This window comes from the organism of the source record quoted next, unplaced genomic scaffold (assembly GCF_019419815.1).
Source record: "Pyrus x bretschneideri cultivar Hongxiangsu unplaced genomic scaffold, Pyrus_bretschneideri_v1 Contig3, whole genome shotgun sequence".
Taxonomy (NCBI): domain Eukaryota; kingdom Viridiplantae; phylum Streptophyta; class Magnoliopsida; order Rosales; family Rosaceae; genus Pyrus; species Pyrus x bretschneideri.
The window spans coordinates 5,842,896-5,860,018 of record NW_025999612.1 but is presented as its reverse complement, the minus strand read 5'-3'; the positions used below and the strand labels follow the sequence as shown (position 1 = coordinate 5,860,018).

At 36.5% G+C, this 17,123-nt stretch overlaps 1 protein-coding gene across 1 annotated transcript; it reads left to right on the top strand.

Moving 5' to 3' along the window:
- The first annotated feature begins 5,802 nt into the window (after window positions 1–5,802).
- Window positions 5,803–10,782, top strand: LOC103949271 (importin subunit beta-1-like). The gene is made up of 3 exons (XM_009360374.3): window positions 5,803–5,978; window positions 7,379–9,804; window positions 9,917–10,782. Exons 2-3 carry the CDS (start codon window positions 7,385–7,387, stop codon window positions 10,113–10,115), a joined length of 2,619 nt encoding a protein of 872 aa, XP_009358649.2. The 5' UTR covers window positions 5,803–5,978; window positions 7,379–7,384; the 3' UTR covers window positions 10,116–10,782.
- Window positions 10,783–17,123: the final 6,341 nt, after the last annotated feature.

Below are 17,123 nucleotides of genomic sequence, written 5' to 3'. Positions count from 1 at the left end.
ATAATAGACACATTTGGCAAGAGTGTAATCCTCACTATAATACATACAGACCGTAACACACACAGACCATGATCTGTTACACAACTACCAAACCAAGTTTGCAGGAGAATTCAGAAACTCTCCATAACCAAATTTATGTAATGGTTGACTGAAGAATTCAGAAGAAAAAAAAAAAAAAACAAATAGCATAAATGAAGAATTCAGAAAAAAAAAAAATATAAAACACGATAGCAGGGGAGAGAGATAAGATACGAACCTGGAGGTTGGAATTTCAGAAGAGACTGCGAGAGCTTGAAGAAGACAATGAAACGGCGTCGTAGAAGGGTGAGCTGAATCATGACAAATCAGAAGCACATTTCACATATTAGAAGCAGAGCAAAGCTTTATAAGAAATCATCCCTTACATAAACCCAAATCAGAAGCAGACCTTCTTTAAAAAAACGAATACAGAAGTAATCAAACTTCTCTCTCAATTTTTTTTGTTTCCTCCACAAACCCTAATTTTTTCCCCAATTAATTTTTTCCACAAACCATATCACCTTCCCCAATTAATTTTTCCCCACCCTCCATCCCCAATTGTTTTTCCCGACATCCATACCCTCATCCCTTTGCTCTTCCCACCCCTCTTTCCCTAATCTCCCCATCCCCAATTTGAAAAATCCAAACAAATAAATAACAAATTTTTACAAGAGAAGCTTACCAAAGGAACCTGGAGAAACCTGGAGAACGAGAGAACAAGCGAACAAGAAAGTGGTTTTCTCCTGGTTCGGGTTATGTGCGAGAGCTCTGAAGGTGAGAGCGTAGGTGAAGGGAAAGGAGGGCAATTTTGGGTTATTCAATATTTCATTAAACGTACACTGTTCACCCGTGTGTTTTGAAAATAAGCTGTTTTTGGAAGCTGCTATTTACAACTTCTTGTTAGCTTCAGGTTTTGGGCTTTTTTTCACCCCAAACTTTGAAACAAAGCTGCTTTTCAAAGTTTACCAAACACCAAAAATTCTCATAGCTTTTTTTCATAGTAGCTTTTTTTTTAATCACCTCAATCCCAAATTGCACTTGAGAGTCATGAAATCATTTACCAATTTGATGTTTAAAAATAAATTATATAGCTTAATGTGATATAAGTATAATTGAATTGATCTCTCAATGGTTATGTATAGTCTCTCTTAAAAATATAGAGTATTGGCAAAATACATCAGTCTAGGTTTTCATTTTTTTTCTTCAGAGAAAAAAATTATGCATATATATGACTCATATCATGTACTCCGTATGTTGGTTAAATACAATCCAAGAAAGAAAAGAAAAAAAAGTGAATTATATGCGTTTTTAGAAGGCCAGGGCTCCAAATATTTTAGTTTGCTCGCAGCAATAATGAAGCAAATTCTATAATTTGCATGTTGCATGTGCATGAAATTGACAGATTATTCATGCACACATTGGACGTTATTACGACGTAGATTGCGAGTAATATTCATCCAACACGATAAGTATTTAAAAACTAAAACTTTAATCATCAAAATTTTCACAAATAGTCGTTATTTTTACACCCACTTCCCTACTTGTTTTAGTAAATTTCAATTTCAATTTTATTTATTCCATATATGTTAATAACCAAATTTCATTTTATAATTTCACACCAACTTCCCAGTTTTGATTTTTTTTGTACCCATCACCTATTTTGATTTTATACAGATTCTATTGTAGTATTCTAGAATTATCATTTGATACATTCTAATCTATGTATGGTAATTGTATTTCTATATATAGTAGTATTTTAGAATAATCTATGGGTGAAAATATGAGAAATAAAAAAAAAAAATTTGTTGTATACCTAATTTAATTAGGAGTATGATTGTGTAAATCCTAGTAAATTCTATTTATTTATTTTTTTCAAAAAGGGGGACAAGACAACTGGTGACAAGCCATAGTTATCCACCCCTTATGGGGGCTAGGAAGACTCACAGAGGTATTTCAGCCTCCCCCTGGCTATAAGTTTGGCTTCCACACCAGCAACAGGTTTTGAACTAGAGACCTCCAATTTTTAGTCTTAAGGAAGCCTAGTAGATTCTATTGGATTCTACAATATCTTTTAGATAGTTTTATTGATTGTGATATATTACTTGAAAGAAAATGATTCTCCCTTCCTCATTACTACAAATAAAGGCACAATTAGTTAAAATTCAACCATAGTGCGATAAATTATACTCATATCACATTAAGCTATATAATTTATTTTGAACATCAAATTGCTACAGAATTCACCCAGTTCTCAATTTCTCTCTGCTTGCCGTCCCTCTCACCCTCTCTATAATTCTTCAGTTAAATAGGCATACAACACATTATCAGCATGCTTATAACGTTGCGCTTTAGGAGAGTTTGTCTATCCTCAATCATGGGAATATTAGGTTTCAATTATTCTTATTATGATTAACTTTTTATTTATTTTATTAATATACTTGCTATTGGTTCAATTTGTTCTTTTCGATGAAATTCCGGATTTCCGAGAAGGATCTTGTACAAATTGCATTCAAAGGCTTTATTTCGTTTTCAGCCAATCAAGTTCTTCTAAAACACAAATTTGGTATTTTATCAACCCTTAATTGTATGAAAATATTCAACATGATGCATGAACACAGTCTACTATTATAGTTTTACAATTATACATATCCAACGATATTCATGGCTTCTTCCTAATCAAAGCCCGACCAGGTTTCCTGTGCTTGGGAGACGAGCAATCCCCTCCATGGAATTGGTCCCGTTTACCACTCTGTTGCATGTTGAACCACCCAAGTACGGACTGTACGGTTTAGTGAGCCTTAGTTTGGTTTTGCCTACACACTTAGGGCATTCTGATCACTCTGAATTATATGTGTCAAGGCCCAAAAATTTATGATCCTACGATTGCCCTTAACCATTCTTCCAAAATGTAATGCCTAAATCAACCCAGTGAACAAAATTAAAAGTAACAGATAAGCACATATCAACCCAGTGAACAAAATTAAAAGTTGTTAATTGTATTTATAATGCTGATTTTATGTGCCTTTTGTGTTCCCAACATGGAGAAACTATACAACATTTGTGTTTTTTTTGGGGGAATTTTGCGAAGTGTGAGTAGAATTATGTTTTCTCTTAGTCATTTGATTGTTAATATCTAACCGACCTATTAACGAAATTTTATTTGTCAACAGAAAAAGAGTGAGAAAATAATTTGATCTTCTATCACACAGTAAAATCATGAGTAGTAGTGTAATTTTGCACAAACCAAATTTTGTTGTTTATAACCTCACCCACATGTCATCATAGCATCTCTAATTTATTTAAAAAAAAAAAAAACCCCTCTCTCTCCCTTTTCCATATATATATTTTTTCTTTTTAAAAATGTTATGCTTATACTCACACATAGTGTGTGTGAACCTAATCTAGTTACTCATTATAACAATTCGATTGCTATTTTTTTTCTTCTTATCCCAACTCGTCTTGCAAAGAGTTCTTTGAGGCAAATGTGTTGCTTCTAATTCACAATGTAGTGCCAGAAGATGAACACAACTTGGTTGCTGAAAAATCAGCAGCAGCTCCTGCGGCTGACCAATTATAGATGGACATGTGTCCAAGTAATTGATTTTTTAATTACAAATTGGACACGTGTCCATCTGTGATTTGCCAGCAGCAGGAGTTGTTGCTGATTTTTTCAGCAGCCAAGTTATGTCCCTAGAAGATATGCTCAAAGTATTAAATGGATCTTACTTTCGGAACCGGATCCCCTCTAGACCCAAAAAATCTAAGCCTAAGGATCAAATGATCCGGACCATTGAAATTTGATCAAACGACTACAAATAGGGGGCTCTCTAAAAGTTATAATAATTATAGTCGTTAGATTAAATTTCAATACCCTAGATCATTTGGCTCAATTCCTTTGAGTCCAGAAAGGATCCGGTTCCCTTACTTTCCTCAAATATGATCAAAATAAAGTTTGACCTGTCAGTAATGAATCAACAGTATGCATGATTTTATTATTCATGGTGAGAGTTCTATTTTAGCCGGTGTTAGGAATCTTGGTGGATCTATGATTTCCATTAAAATTTGAGACGTTATGAGATGTCTAGAACTTCGCTGATAAAAAAAAAATTACAAAATATGCAAGTGGAGGGCGACTCTAAATTTGTCACTGATATTTTCATCTGCGATGTGTAACTCCATGGAGGTCGAAAGCATCATTGAAGACATTCACATCTGGGCACAATGAAAGCTTGAAAAACTTTGTTGCATATGCGATTAGTAGAGGCTTTTGTCTCTAAGTTAGGCTAAATTGTAGTAGAGGTCCTTGAACTATGCCACGAGTTTAGTTTTCGTCCTTAAACTTTACTAGTAATTTCTCACCCATCCTCGAATTGTGTCATTTTTTAAAATAGTAGTCCTTTACGTTAATTCTGTCACCTTTTCCGTTAAGTTAAGAGATAAAATAGAAATTTCATCCAAAAAATAAAAATGTGAATTTTTCAAAGAGAAATACTTGGCTTCTCAAGGATTGAGGAGAAACTTCTTTTTAAAATATTTTGTGACCTATTCATAGAATTTCAAGCTTATAATCATAATTTCTTAAGAGCTGACTAAATGGTCCTAGTTTTAATTGATATTTTATAGAGATAATCTTTACCTAATAATTTATAATATGACATGTTTTGAAATTCTGTGAGTAGGCCACGAAGTGTTTTGTGGAGGAACTCCTCCGTAACCTTTTAAGGAGCCAAGCTCTTCTCATTTTTAGATAAATTAGATTGTTTTCTATATGAATTGACATGCCCGACCTTGATATCCTCTAAACACTATGGTAGGCATGTGCTGGGCGACACCCGAAGGTGACGAAGCCATAAAAGAATGCATGATAACTAACAACAAATAACTAACATAAATGAAACTTGTAAATTTAATTATAATGAATATGCAATTGTGGAACGTGTTCACATCATACAACTAATCCAAAACACTAAAAAGAAATAATATAAAATTGAATGAACAAAGGAATAGGTCCTACACCGAGAGGACTTGAGATACCAATGCGGGAGTGCCTTGACGTCGGGATTGTACGCCTCGAATCTAAGTCTTGAGGGGGTGCAAAACAAAACATGAGTGGACCAAGTTGATATATAAGCAGTACTGAAACAATTATTTACTAACATACGAACCCCCAAAGTTTATGAAAACTCGATAGCATAGTAAGTAATAGGTTTTCCGAAAATCTTAGCATGCCATAAAACTTTATAAAACATATATCATATATAGTAGTAGTATCATAATCGACTGAAGCCACTACAACACCCGACCAAAGCTAAATATATATATATATATATATATATCTTCCGACCAAAACCACTACATCACCAGGCTGAAGCCAAATATAAATATCTTCCGTCTGTAGGCACTACTCCATTTCTCATGTTTAAATACATTGTATAAATTGCAGTTGAACACAAATGCAACACGTAAATTACAAAATGAAATTTTGTGGCAAACACTGATTAGCGCCTTTCAGCGGATCAAACCCCATACAAAATTAAATAAACAACTGTATTAATAACGGTGCTAAATAATACAGTGACACCCCATTCCACACGTCCCACAACATCGTACGAACCACGCCCAATCAAACCACGGCCAGCCCAAGCCCATCCTCGCCAAAACCCATGGCCCCACCAAACCGCCTCACCTCCAATCCCCTTCTCCTTCCTTAAGCCACACGCTCACACTCGCCGAAGACCCCGCGTGGAAACCCTGGAGAAATCATAAAAACAAGATATCGTTGTTTTTTGCAAATCCCAGCTTTTACAATATTGGCATATTTGCTTTTTTTCCCACACTCTGCTAGGGTTTCAGAGTCGCCGCGCTTCTGCTCTCCTCCTCCTCCTTCTTCCTTCAACTCGGTCTTCGACTCGGATTGATCACTTGATCGCTCTCTCACCGAGTCCACCCACCAACTCGGAGTAAGTTCGAATTTCGATTCTCCATTTTTGTGTAACATTTAGTGGCACTTCTGCGTTTTCCGATTCATGTTTTCTCGCTGTGATCTGAAATCTTTGATCCGAGATTTGGATTAGTTGTTTGCTTATTTTGTTAATTCTTTGTATTAGAATCAATCAGTAATTTTGTAACTTTTTTGTGATTGAAATTCAAATGTTGTTTGGGGAAAAGTGGAGGAGTCCATAATTTTGAATATCCGATGTTTCTAGGGTTTTGTCAGTTATCCGTACTCAGTGTGCACTGTAAGCTGCTATTACTGTTTCGTTTCCGCTCAGTTGGGAACCTTTTTCGGAATAGTCAACAAAGAGAAATGTTATGCTTGATTAGTTTTTGGTTGTGTTTTCGTTTCGGTTAGCGAAACTAGGGTTTTATGAGGTTTAGTGAAGGGGGTTAGTAAGTTTGAATTTCAATCCTCTCTTTTTGTGTAATGTTTATTTGCATTTTTGTGTTTTCTGATTAGTGATTACAGTTTTCTCGCTCAGATATGAAATCTTTGATCCAAGATTTGCAATTGTTTTCTGCTTGTTCTGTTAATTTTGATCTTAGATCAGACTGTTTGTATCTGATCAATTCAAGTTATGTGCACTGTAGACTGCTATTACTAGTGTCGTGTTGCTAAGTTGGGAAGTGTTTTCGGAATAGATTACAAGGAGAAATTATATGCATGATTAGTTGCTAGTTGTGTTTTCTTTTCGGTTACCAAAACTAGGGTTATGAGGGTTAGTAAAGGAGGTTTTTTTTCTTCTAATTGTCGTGAGTGAATTTTTTTTTTTTCCTAATTTTGTTGTAATATGGAATGCGTTCAAATTTTTACTTGGGTATTGTGAGTAGGGGTGATTAATGGATGCATAGGTTAATTGGGTATCGCTGATTATTATCCCATATATTGTCTGTCACTCGGTAATAGTTCTGATAAATAAGCTGGGGATACTCTGTGATATATTTTGGATTATCAGGATTATTTCTATCACTGAGTTTTTGTGTGCCGAATGTCCTGATACCCTCTCTCTTAAAGCTCTGTTCCTCTGAGTTGTCCTGATACCTCTATGCGTTTGATATTTGTACTAAATGTATGATTTGAACTACTAGTTGAATCGTAGACGAGATGATTTGTTGGTTGATTCAAGATTTATTTCATTTGCCTTAAATGCCTTTTCTTCGTTGGATAACAAAAATGGTTTATATAAAGAATTCCATAATGTTCAGTGCTACTTGGTTAGGGCATAGCAGCATGTGCCTTCTCCCTAAACGTGATTTATAAGATATATTTATAGAACTTAACAAAGTTCAGTTCTACTTGGTGCATATACGATTACAATTTGTTTTGGTATCATTAATAATTTGATTGGATTATTGATTACAGATTCAAATGGCGATGGAAGTTACCCAAATACTTTTAAATGCACAAGCAGTTGATGGGAATGTACGCAAGCATGCAGAAGATAGCCTCAGACAGTTTCAAGAACAAAATCTTCCAAGTTTCTTGTTCTCTCTTGCTGGAGAATTGGCCAATGATGAGAAGCCTGTTGAGAGTCGTAAACTAGCGGGCTTGATCCTCAAGAATGCTTTGGATGCCAAAGAACAACATAGGAAGTTTGAGCTCGGACAAAGATGGTTGTCCTTAGACCCATCTGTGAAGGCCCAGATCAGAGCTTGTTTGTTAAAGACCCTTTCTTCTCCTGCCCATGATGCTCAGTCAACTGCATCTCAAGTTGTTGCAAAGCTTGCCGGGATTGAGTTGCCACTCAAACAGTGGCCTGAACTGATAGAAGCTCTATTGTCAAATAATAATCAACTTCCACCTCATACCAGACAGGCAACTCTTGAAACTCTTGGGTACATATGCGAGGAAGTATCCCCAGATGTTATAGAGCAAGATCAAGTGAATAAAATGCTTACTGCTGTAGTTCAGGGCATGAACTCTACCGAGACTAACAATGATGTCAGGCTTGCTGCCACTAGAGCTTTGCATAACGCTTTGGGTTTTGCTCAGGCAAATTTTTCCAATGATATGGAGCGTGACTACATAGTGAGAGTTGTATGTGAGGCTACTCTTTCCCCTGAAGTGAAGATTCGACAGGCAGCCTTCGAGTGCTTGGTTTCTATATCTTCAACCTATTATGAGAAGTTGGCTCCGTACATCCAAGATATATTTAGCATCACTGCTAAGGCTGTGAAGGAAGATGAGGAGCCTGTTGCACTTCAAGCCATTGAGTTTTGGAGTTCAATCTGCGATGAGGAGATTGACATATTAGAAGAATATGGGGGTGAATTTACTGGGGATTCTTCTATTCCGTGCTTTTACTTTATCAAGCAAGCACTTCCTGCCCTAATTCCTTTATTATTGGAGACTCTTCTTAAGCAAGAAGAGGATCAGGATCAGGATGAAGTGGCCTGGAATGTTGCAATGGCTGGTGGAACTTGCTTGGGCTTGGTAGCACGGACAGTTGGAGATGATGTTGTTCCACTTGTAATGCCATTTATTGAGGAGAATATTACAAAGCCAGATTGGAGGCAGAGGGAGGCAGCCACTTACGCATTTGGTTCTATTTTGGAAGGTCCATCCCCTGACAAGCTCATGCCTCTAGTCAATGTTGCTCTGAATTTCATGCTAAATGCTTTGACGAATGATCCAAATAACCATGTGAAGGACACTACTGGTTGGACTCTTGGAAGAATTTTTGAATTTCTTCATGGGTCAACTTTGGAGACACCCATAATAACCCAAGCGAATTGCCAACAGATTATCACAGTTCTTCTTCAGAGCATGAAAGATGTTCCAAATGTGGCTGAGAAAGCTTGTGGAGCACTCTATTTTCTGGCCCAGGGTTTTGAGGATGCAGAACCTTCCTCCTCCCCTCTGACTCCTTTTTTCCAGGAGATTGCCCAGGCCCTTCTAGATGTTACTCACCGAGAAGATGCTGGAGAATCCCGCTTGCGAACTGCAGCTTATGAGGCTCTGAATGAAGTTGTAAGATGTTCCACTGACGAGACTGCTCCATTGGTGATGCAATTAGTTCCTGTCATAATGCTGGAACTCCACCAGACTCTTGAGGCGCAAAAGCTTTCAGCTGATGAGAGGGAGAAGCAGAATGAATTACAAGGCCTTCTTTGTGGTTGCTTGCAGGTCATCATACAGAAGCTTGGGTCATCTGAACCGACAAAATATGTCTTCATGCAGTATGCTGACCAGTTAATGGGTCTGTTCTTGAGAGTATTTGCCAGTAAAAGTGCCACAGCTCATGAGGAGGCCATGCTCGCCATTGGAGCTCTTGTCTACTCAACAGGCTCTGATTTTGCCAAGTACATGACCGAGTTTTATAAATATTTGGAAATGGGTCTCCAGAATTTTGAGGACTATCAGGTTTGCGCCATCACCGTTGGTGTCGTGGGGGATGTATGCAGGGCTTTGGAGGATAAAGTATTACCTTATTGTGATGGGATAATGACCCAGCTCCTCAAGGATTTGTCCAGCAACCAGTTGCACCGATCAGTGAAACCTCCCATATTTTCATGCTTTGGTGACCTAGCTTTGGCAATTGGGGAGAATTTTGAGAAGTATTTGATGTATGCTATGCCCATGCTTCAGAGTGCCGCAGAGCTATCTGCCCATACATCAGGTGTTGATGATGATATGATAGAGTACACAAATACATTGAGAAATGGAATTATGGAGGCCTACTCTGGTATCCTGCAAGGATTTAAGGGCTCCCCAAAGACCCAATTGTTGATGCCGTATGCACCTCATGTTCTCCAGTTCTTGGATAGTTTATACATAGAGAAGGACATGTAAGACCTTCTGGAACCTATAGTATACCTTTCGTTTATAGTTGTTTTCTTTTGCTTCCGCCTCATATTAGTTTCTGGTATTTATTTCTGGATTTTTTGCTTGCTTTTTCAGGGATGATCTGGTGATAAAGACTGCCATTGGGCTACTTGGAGATCTCGCCGATACGCTGGGTAGTGCTGTTGGTCCGCTAATTCTGCAATCTATGTCAGCCAAAGAGTTCCTAAATGAATGTCTTATGTCAGATGATCCTTCGATAAAGGAATCAGCAGAATGGGTTAAGATCGCTATCAGTCGGGCAACTAACTTTTGAGGCGACTGCTGCTTAGCATATTCTCGTTCGTACATGCATTTGGGTGTCATGAGTCGGGGTCTGGGATTGCATATCATGAGAGTCAGGTCATCACCATTTTTGGGCTGATACGTTTGCGTCAACGGCAGTCAGTATACCAAATCAGCATCGGGGAGTCAGTTTTTTCGTCTTATTTTTTAATTATATTTTGCTTGCATTGCATCGGAGGAAGTTGGCGGTGATGACTTCTGTGTCTCTGCTATCTTGGCAGAAAAAGATGAATAGAAAACAGAAACTGGTCCAATGGTATCGGAGAAATGAGATATAAAAAGTTACCCCATCGTGCCCCCACCGCTGCTGTCTTCTGTATGCCGGGAGAATAGCTGTTCCGTCCGAAGTCGATGGTGGTAAAGGTTTTGAGCAGCAGTTCTGTAAAGTGTCTGGATCTTTGGCCTTCTCCGTTCTTCACCGGAATTTGGTGTCTGAAAGTCCTTATTGCATTGTTACATCATACGTCAAGTTGTCATAGAGTTTTGTAGCCCTGTATACTCGCGTGTTATGTAGGATCAGCGAGGTCCGCATAATATTTGGGCAAGATTCATGCATATTTTAGTCATATTTAAGTCATATTGTTGTACTCACAGGAAAATTTCTCAAGTCAAATGTTAAATCTCATGCATTTTGTTCATATTTTCTTCTTCTGCTGCTGCTTTTCTCATGCCGGGGATCGGATTGTGTATAGCTTTGTGTCTCTGTTTTCGTCAGATCCGGGCTTTTTTTATTGCTCTGATCTTGTCAAAGATAGATTTGTTAAATCGTCTTTGAAATTAAACCTTCTTAATATTTTGTTTTCGATTAAGACGGTGTATGGAAGTGATACTCCAGCCGAATCTGATATTATTTTACTTCTTTTTTATTGGTTAGAAAGGAGGGCTTCGAAAAAGTGGATTGATGTAAAATGCCAAAATTACGAACTCGGAAAAAAATTACCTCTATTACCAACAAGTGAGAAACTTGATGGAATAAAAGGTGTGAGGATTAAATATGGGAATTGTTCAAATTTTGGAAATTAGTTGTTGACCCTAGAAGATACAAAGCCTAGGTGGCGCATATACCGAGTAATTAGTGAGCTACTTACATACTTCTTGTTTATGTGGGTGTGTTAACTCCCGATCGAGCTTGGTCAGACGACTAAAATGAATGTAGTAGTGTGGTGTCGAATGCGTTGCTGACTTCTACACTAAGCGATTATGGCGGAGGAAGGAACGCTCTCGACCTAGGGTTTTAGAACTTGAAGGCAAGGTTCTTCAGTGAACTACTGCATCAAGTTCGCCAACTTCGACTATATTTGTGAAAATATTTATCGTGAATGTCGTTCGACGGTTTGTATGTCGAACTCTAAAGTGCACCTGGGAGTAACCAATCATAGAACATATCACTTCGCTGGAAAGCTAATGAGCTAACCTCTTTGGGTGAAAGAATTGTGAACTTTTCATTAGTTGCGACTTGGATAGATAACCAAACAAAACGTAAGCAGTGCTCTTAATCCAAACTGAAGATGCTTCTTGATCGCTTGATTCTATGGCTCCAGTGGTGATAATCCAAATTGAACGTGTTGTCGGTTGAACACAATGATCTAAACTAAAGGTATGTTGATGAAGGGCTTAAGATAATTAGTATTTTTCTCAGGATGAAAAAGTTTCGCTTAAAGTGTTTGAGTAATTAGTTGAGTTGAAGGCCTCTTTACGTTGCAAATCACTTATTTATCTGAATATGCTTTGGATGATAAGTTGTAGAAGCAATTTCGATTGCACCATGCCCCTTGGAACTTTATCTCATTCTCTCCTTCCTAATTATCCCAGTATCCATGCATAAAGATTCTGGTTGCATAAAAGACCAAATTCATTTGGCTTATGGGATAAAAGTACCTGCTAAAAAGCTCATGTTGGAGCAATATTAGAAAAATATGAAAATAACATAAGAATTACAATAATAATAATGATAAAGAAAATCACAACATCAATAGTATACAAGATTAATATAAACAACTAGGGAGAAAGTGAGAAATACTAACAAACTTGGAGATTGAGGCTTACATAAATGTAATGTCCTAAAGACAGAATTTCGCCCATACTCTTATGCTTATAGTTTGGTAGGCGTCCGTCTCCCAAGATTCAACAATCTATAATCCGAAGTCAAAGCACTTCAATCTTCGGACTCTGGCGAACTTTATATATTCCGTACTCTCATGACACGACTCCGAAAAAAAACGAAGAATGAGAGAAATAGAGTAGGGAAACCCTATTTCTCAAGTGTAAGAATTAACTTTTTTTCTTCTTCTATTAGCCAGGTGGGATGCTTGACTTTATATAGAACTCAAGCCACCATTTTTGAAACAATATGTTTGTTGCCTAAAGTTCCAACGAACAGATACAACTCATGAATTTGAATTCAACTATGACACACGACTGTTATTTTTCATTCATACAAAAATTAAATATTATAATATATAATTTCCAACAATCCCTCACATGAATGAAAAATTAGGAAGAATTTGAGAGTACAGGCAGACAAGAGATGCATCGGGAGAAGTGTTTTTTGGACTTGAACCTACCCTAGTGAATACTTATCGGATTTACTTGGTGATGCAGTGGATATGGAATCTTGAACTGTTTACCGCAGCAGTAAACCAAGACAATAAGCAACACACATAATTAATACTAATGTATTACGGTTCATATGATTGTGCTTATTTTGGTCCTGAACAAATCTTGAATTCATGAGAGCTTTAGAAAATTTAGCCATCTCATACTCATAGAAGCGACCAACTTCTACTCTCACATAGGTGACCATTGATTAAGAATAGTCTGCTCTATTCCTCTTATTTATAAGATATCACTGTCATTAAGTGTAAATATACACCCTAAAACTTCTGCATACAACACACTTCTTCCATCATAGGAATGCGGTATATAGTGTGTTAACTTCTTTGAATCATGCTCAAGTAGCTTGCCTATTGAACTTAGACCATGGGATCTACAATCTACTAAGTTAGGTTTCCGCCTGGCTGATTCATTAGTTATGTTGACTTTAGCCTCATTCCCCTCAATGATCAACTTACTCTAGTCAAACCGTTAATAATTGGTACCACTAAAGTTGATTATCTTTAATGGTGTGCACAATCTATCTTATGAAATTATATTTTATATGAGAGTAGTTGTTTCTCAAATTTGAGTCCTCAAAAGTATGTGTGTGTGTGTGTGTGTGTGTGTATATACATATGTATGTTGGGACTTTGGTAAGTAATTTGCTAACACTAGGAAATGGACTTCCCCCACATTTAAGGTATTTGTAAGATGGTCCCTACCTTAAACAATTACTCATTACAAGAGATGATATTTTGATTGTCTCACTCAATTAGCAAATTACATTTCCATTCTTCTTATGCAAATCTCATATCTCAAAGATAAATAAGCGACCTCCACAATTCTTTCATAATTGTGGTTAATTCTTAAATTTATCGTTGAATTGATCACATTTTGTAGTTTAAAAGGTAGGAAATTATTAGGATATAGACTCTATCTTCTTATATATAGACTCTATCTATCATCTTAGGCCTTAATATGCCTCACCACACAATTCTAGACAAAGCCCTTCTTGGCTTTCATCCTTAGCCTACTTTCAAATTGCCATGGATGATGGATTTGGAACCCTCACAAAGGGAATGTCATTCCCTTTTGAGTTAAGGTTTTGGCCTATCAAAGTGACTATGCAAAATATTCTAATACTTTTGAAGTCTCTTTATTTCCTTCAACATAGGTCTTGACCCCCACAATTTAATAGTCATCTTACTAAGAGGAGAGCAACTTCATCACAAATAATGAAGCTTTATGCCTTGACTAATGGAACATCACTTTTGATGCCGCATGTACAAAAGCTTCTTGATACAACATTTTTTGCCAATATTGATAGAGGCCTCTAATATATAAAAAAAATAATGTTGCAACGCCCATATTCACATTCATATGAAATGGCCTAAGAGATATGTGGTATATGCAAATCAATTCATTTGATCACACCAAACAATGATTATGAACTTGCCAGAACCACCAACTACACCAATCGAAAATGATTCAAAAGCACCGAATGCCTTTTCATGAAATTGTGTTTAGTAAAAAAAAAAATTAGATATCAAACTTGCATCCATAGACAAATCCTATCAAAAGAGTGCCTTAAAGGCAAACTCAAAAATGGAAAATACGTACTTATATATACATGCAGTGCCCACAAGCGTACTTTTCTTTGCATATTGAAGATCAAGAACTTCCCATGACTATATACAAGGACAAGACATTCTGACCATTGTCATATTTCTGCTTGCCTTCTGGTTACATCAGAACAACTATATGCATGAAGCACCGCTTCAAGCATTTGTGGAAGTCTTTACGATTTCAGCAACAAACATCATATGATGGCTTTTCACCCAAAGATATGTGCATCTACTCAAATAACGAAGCCAAAATGATGTTATTCAAAGGGCACCATCACAACTACCGAAGGTTACAATCTGAGAAAGAACTATCATCTCCATAACCAGTAACCGAATTGTTACAAGCCAAAATGAGGCTATTCAAAGGGCACCATCACAACTATCGAAGGTTACAGTCTGAGAAAGAACCATCATCTCCATAACCAGTAGCCGAATTGTTACAGTTTGAATGAACCAAATCCATGACCCTACGATCGAAACGATCGTACCTTTCCGTACGAACTCAGTTCAAATCATACATGGGTTCTCAATTTGTTTCTTTATCTGGCCAGAGATACAAACTGTAAACTGATCAAAGCATATTAGTAGAGTTGCATACAGTTTCATTGAGTAACCAACTTTTCAATTTGAAAAGTTGTAACTACGTAATTATGATTTTAGAGTTTAATTCCAGATAATTTTCACTCATTTTGAAACTCAAGTATTTAATCTTGAATCTAAGTAGACAAAATTGACACAACGAGTATCATATATGTTTATCTAACCGTGTGTCTCAAACTAGATCAATAAAAGGAAGCCACATAGAATCATAACTACCTTTTCTCCAAATGTATTTATAGCAGCATACATATGTGTGTGAGTGTGTGTGTGTGTGTGTGTGTGTGTGTATGCACATCGATCTTAGGAACCTGCAAATATATTAGAGAAGTGTTTCTTTCTTCCAAATGATGGCTAGACTCGTTCAATATCTTATGATGTCAGTTTTTCTACGTTATTAGATTTCTCACATCCATATCTTCTAATTGTTCCATAAAGATTATGTCTTTAGATTGTTGGAACAATATTAGAAAATATGAAAAGAACATAAGAATTACAATAATAATAATGATAAAGAAAATCGCAACAGCAATAGTATACAAAATTAATATAAACAAATAGGGAGAAAGTTAGAAATACTGACAAACTTGGAGATTGAGGCTTGTATAAATGTAATGTTCTAAAGACAGAATTTCGTCCATATTCTTGTACTTGTAGTTCGGTAGGCATCTGTCTCTCAAGATTCAACAATCTATAATCCGAAGTCAAAGCACTTCAATCTTCGGACTTTGGCGAACTTTATATATTCAGTACTCTCAAGATACGACTCGGAAGACAAACGAAGAATGAGAGAAATAGAGTGGGGAAACCCTATTTCTCAAGAGTAAGAATTAACTTTTTTTTTTTTCTATTAGACAGGTGGGATGCTTGAGTTTATATAGAACTCAAGCCATCAATTTTGAAACAATATGACTGTTGTCTAAAGTTCCAACGAACAGATACAACTCATGAATTTGAATTCAACTATGACACACGACTATATTTTTCATTCATACAAAAACTAAATATTATAATATTAATTATAATATATAATTTCTAACAGCTCACTCACGAAATTATACAATTTGATGCTTCCAGATTTCTTTATCCAAGTATCCTTGCTTATGTCAAGATAATTCCAGTCGCTATTAATAGATAATTACAACGATTAAATCATTATATTATCTGTCAATAAAAATTGGAAATTATTTTAACAACTTCTCTATCCAGCGGCCAAGAACATATAAGCCGACGATGCAGAGTCGTGTCCAAATATCACACTCGACCAAAACGACCGAGACTCGTTTCGACCGAAAATTTAAATTTAGGTACAAATAAAAGTATAATTCCAAGTGTGACTTGGTGAATTTATAACGCCCGAATATGCCAAACTGCCAATTACTCGCTTGCTCAACTTTTGAAGAGCAACTTATATGAAATAGATTTATTGTCACAACGTTTTGGTTCAATAATGTAATGTCTTTTAGAAAGAATTTACACATGACATTATATATGGGTTGGAATGCCACGTTAATAGTAAGTCAATCTTATATAAGCCCTCTACTGATGATACCCAAACAGTAAACCGTCTGTATTTATCGTCTATTCATACTATAACACGTGAGTTTTTGACACATGCAATTGTTGTTGGTTATCAAAAAACCAAATTACAACATCAACTTGGACCAATGCTTAAAATATCTACAAAATTGTCGATAATTCTGTCAAAATATCTAAAAAATCAATGATCAATATGGAAATGGGGTTAAAATGAAAACTTCACCCTATATTAGCGAGGTATAGGAAAACATTGAATATCGACGATATTCATTGATTCACCATATAAAATTCGTCGAAACCCATTGTAGATTTCAAACCCTTGATAAATTTTAAAGAAAATTTTCTGTAATTTCGACCTAATATTCATAAATATTTTCATATATTTACGTATGGATACTTCCACTTAGATCGGTGCTTGGATATTATAGGCATGTCGGCATAGCCGATAAGAAACATATGGGCTTGGATATTATAGGCATGTCGGCATAGCCGATAAGAAACAAATCGGCCTAATAACAAAAGCCCATATTCCCCGAAAATGCGATAATTTGGTAGTATCTCTCTCTGTCTCTCTCCCCTCTCGCCCCCTGTGGCTGTGGGACGTGGGAGTGAGTACCTACACC